The sequence below is a fragment of the Chiloscyllium punctatum genome, chromosome 39 (assembly GCF_047496795.1).
Source record: "Chiloscyllium punctatum isolate Juve2018m chromosome 39, sChiPun1.3, whole genome shotgun sequence".
Taxonomy (NCBI): Eukaryota; Metazoa; Chordata; class Chondrichthyes; order Orectolobiformes; family Hemiscylliidae; genus Chiloscyllium; species Chiloscyllium punctatum.
The window spans coordinates 67582604-67584287 of NC_092777.1; the positions used below are offsets into that span (position 1 = coordinate 67582604).

General features: G+C 36.7%; 1 protein-coding gene across 1 annotated transcript; it reads right to left on the minus strand.

The window, feature by feature from the left end:
* Nucleotides 1-1135: 1135 nt before the first annotated feature.
* Nucleotides 1136-1342, minus strand: smim36 (small integral membrane protein 36; the record flags this gene model as incomplete). Its single annotated transcript, XM_072559048.1, has 1 exon — nt 1136-1342. A coding segment is annotated over exon 1 (207 nt), but the record flags the coding sequence as incomplete, so codon positions are not given.
* Nucleotides 1343-1684: the final 342 nt, after the last annotated feature.

Here is a 1684-nt window from a genome sequence, read left to right on the forward strand (position 1 = left end):
ACTCGTCAAATACTGTTAATCAGAAAAAAGATCCATTTATGCATTCTGTCTGTTTTGTGCTGGCCAACCGATTTTCTATCGATGCTATTGTATTATAGGCTCCCCCTTTCCACTGTTATTCCTTGAAAAACTTGCAACAAATTGGTTAGGCATAAGTTCCCTTTCACAAAACTCTGTTGAATATTCCTAATTACCTTGAAGCCTCTTTGGTTGGGATGCTCTTTGGAGAGTCAGTGCAGATTCGATAGGCTGAACAGCCTCTTTCCTCGCTGTAGGGATTCTATGATTCTTTTGAAATGTCCAGCTATAATTTTCTTAATGATTAATTCTAACACTTCCCCACAAAAGACATCAAGCTAACTGGTCTATACCTTCCTGTTTTCTGCTTCCCTCATTTCTTGAATTGAGAAGTTATATTTGAAATTTTACATTCTGATGAAACCTTTCCAGATTTGAAGGAATTCTGGCAAATTAACAGCAATACCTTGACTATCTTATTAGCCATTCTTTTAGGAATCTAAGTTGAAGTCAACGGTACCTACGGACTTGACACCCCACAGCTCCATCAGCTTGCTCAGTAAACCTTCCCTAGTGATTATAATTGGAGTAAGTTCTCTCTCCCTTCCACTTCCTGAAGTACAGCTATTACTGGAATTTAATTTTGTATCCTATGTAGTGAATATAAGCAAAATATTTGTTCACTTCATCTTATTTCTTATTATCTACCATTAACTCTTCATTCTCAAGAAGACTAACAATCTCTTTATTTGATATTTTTATTATTTGATTCCTCTAGAAATTCTTCCTATCCTATCCCTTATATTTCCAGCTAATTTCCTTTCATATTCTCATTTCTTTTCCTCAATTAAATTTTTGTCGTTCTCTGCTATTCTTTATAATCTGATTATAACAGCTATATACTTTTCCTAGCTTCATTAGTTAACTTCAGACCTCAACTCAGACTCACCTGTACATCCATGGGCAATTAAAATGGAAGTGATCAGCATCAAGCCACGATGCAGAGTGGTGACTGCCTTTTCAGTTTTCCTACCGGTCTCTTCTAGACCAAAGTGCTTCGTGATCCTGGTAACTCACACTTATGCTCTGTGATGGTGGGTTTGTTGTTAATGCAGCGAGCATCCACTGTGTTTTGCATCACCACCAACTGGATTGGAGACTGGATGGGTTGGTCCATCTCAGGACCATATTCCTCACTGGGGTCTTTACCTCTGCAATCATATAAAACGCATGAAATAAGGAAAAGCAATAATAGAATAACATAACTAGCCACAAGTATAATCAGGTTCAAAGTTACAGGGTCTATCTCCAGATAAAACTCCATTTATTCCTCTATGTTTCAGTGCTCCATACTAAAACATTGTTATCACAAAGTCAGAGAAGTCATTTCAGTTTCAGGAGCTAAAGTGGGCAGGCTGACTTTATGATAAAAATACATTAATCTTTTACTCAGAGCTTGAACAGCAGGGTTTAAAACTACTCAGTTTAATCACTTAAATCCCTTCAATTTAGGATACCATCGGCCAACAGAAATTTGATTGATGTGAGCTAAAAGTCAGAAAACATCAGGATAGGTGAATTTCAAATATTTATAGCGTAATCCAGCAACAATGCACTCACCATCATTAAGAAGATTGTGGATATTTATTTGATAGTGTCTTGAGGA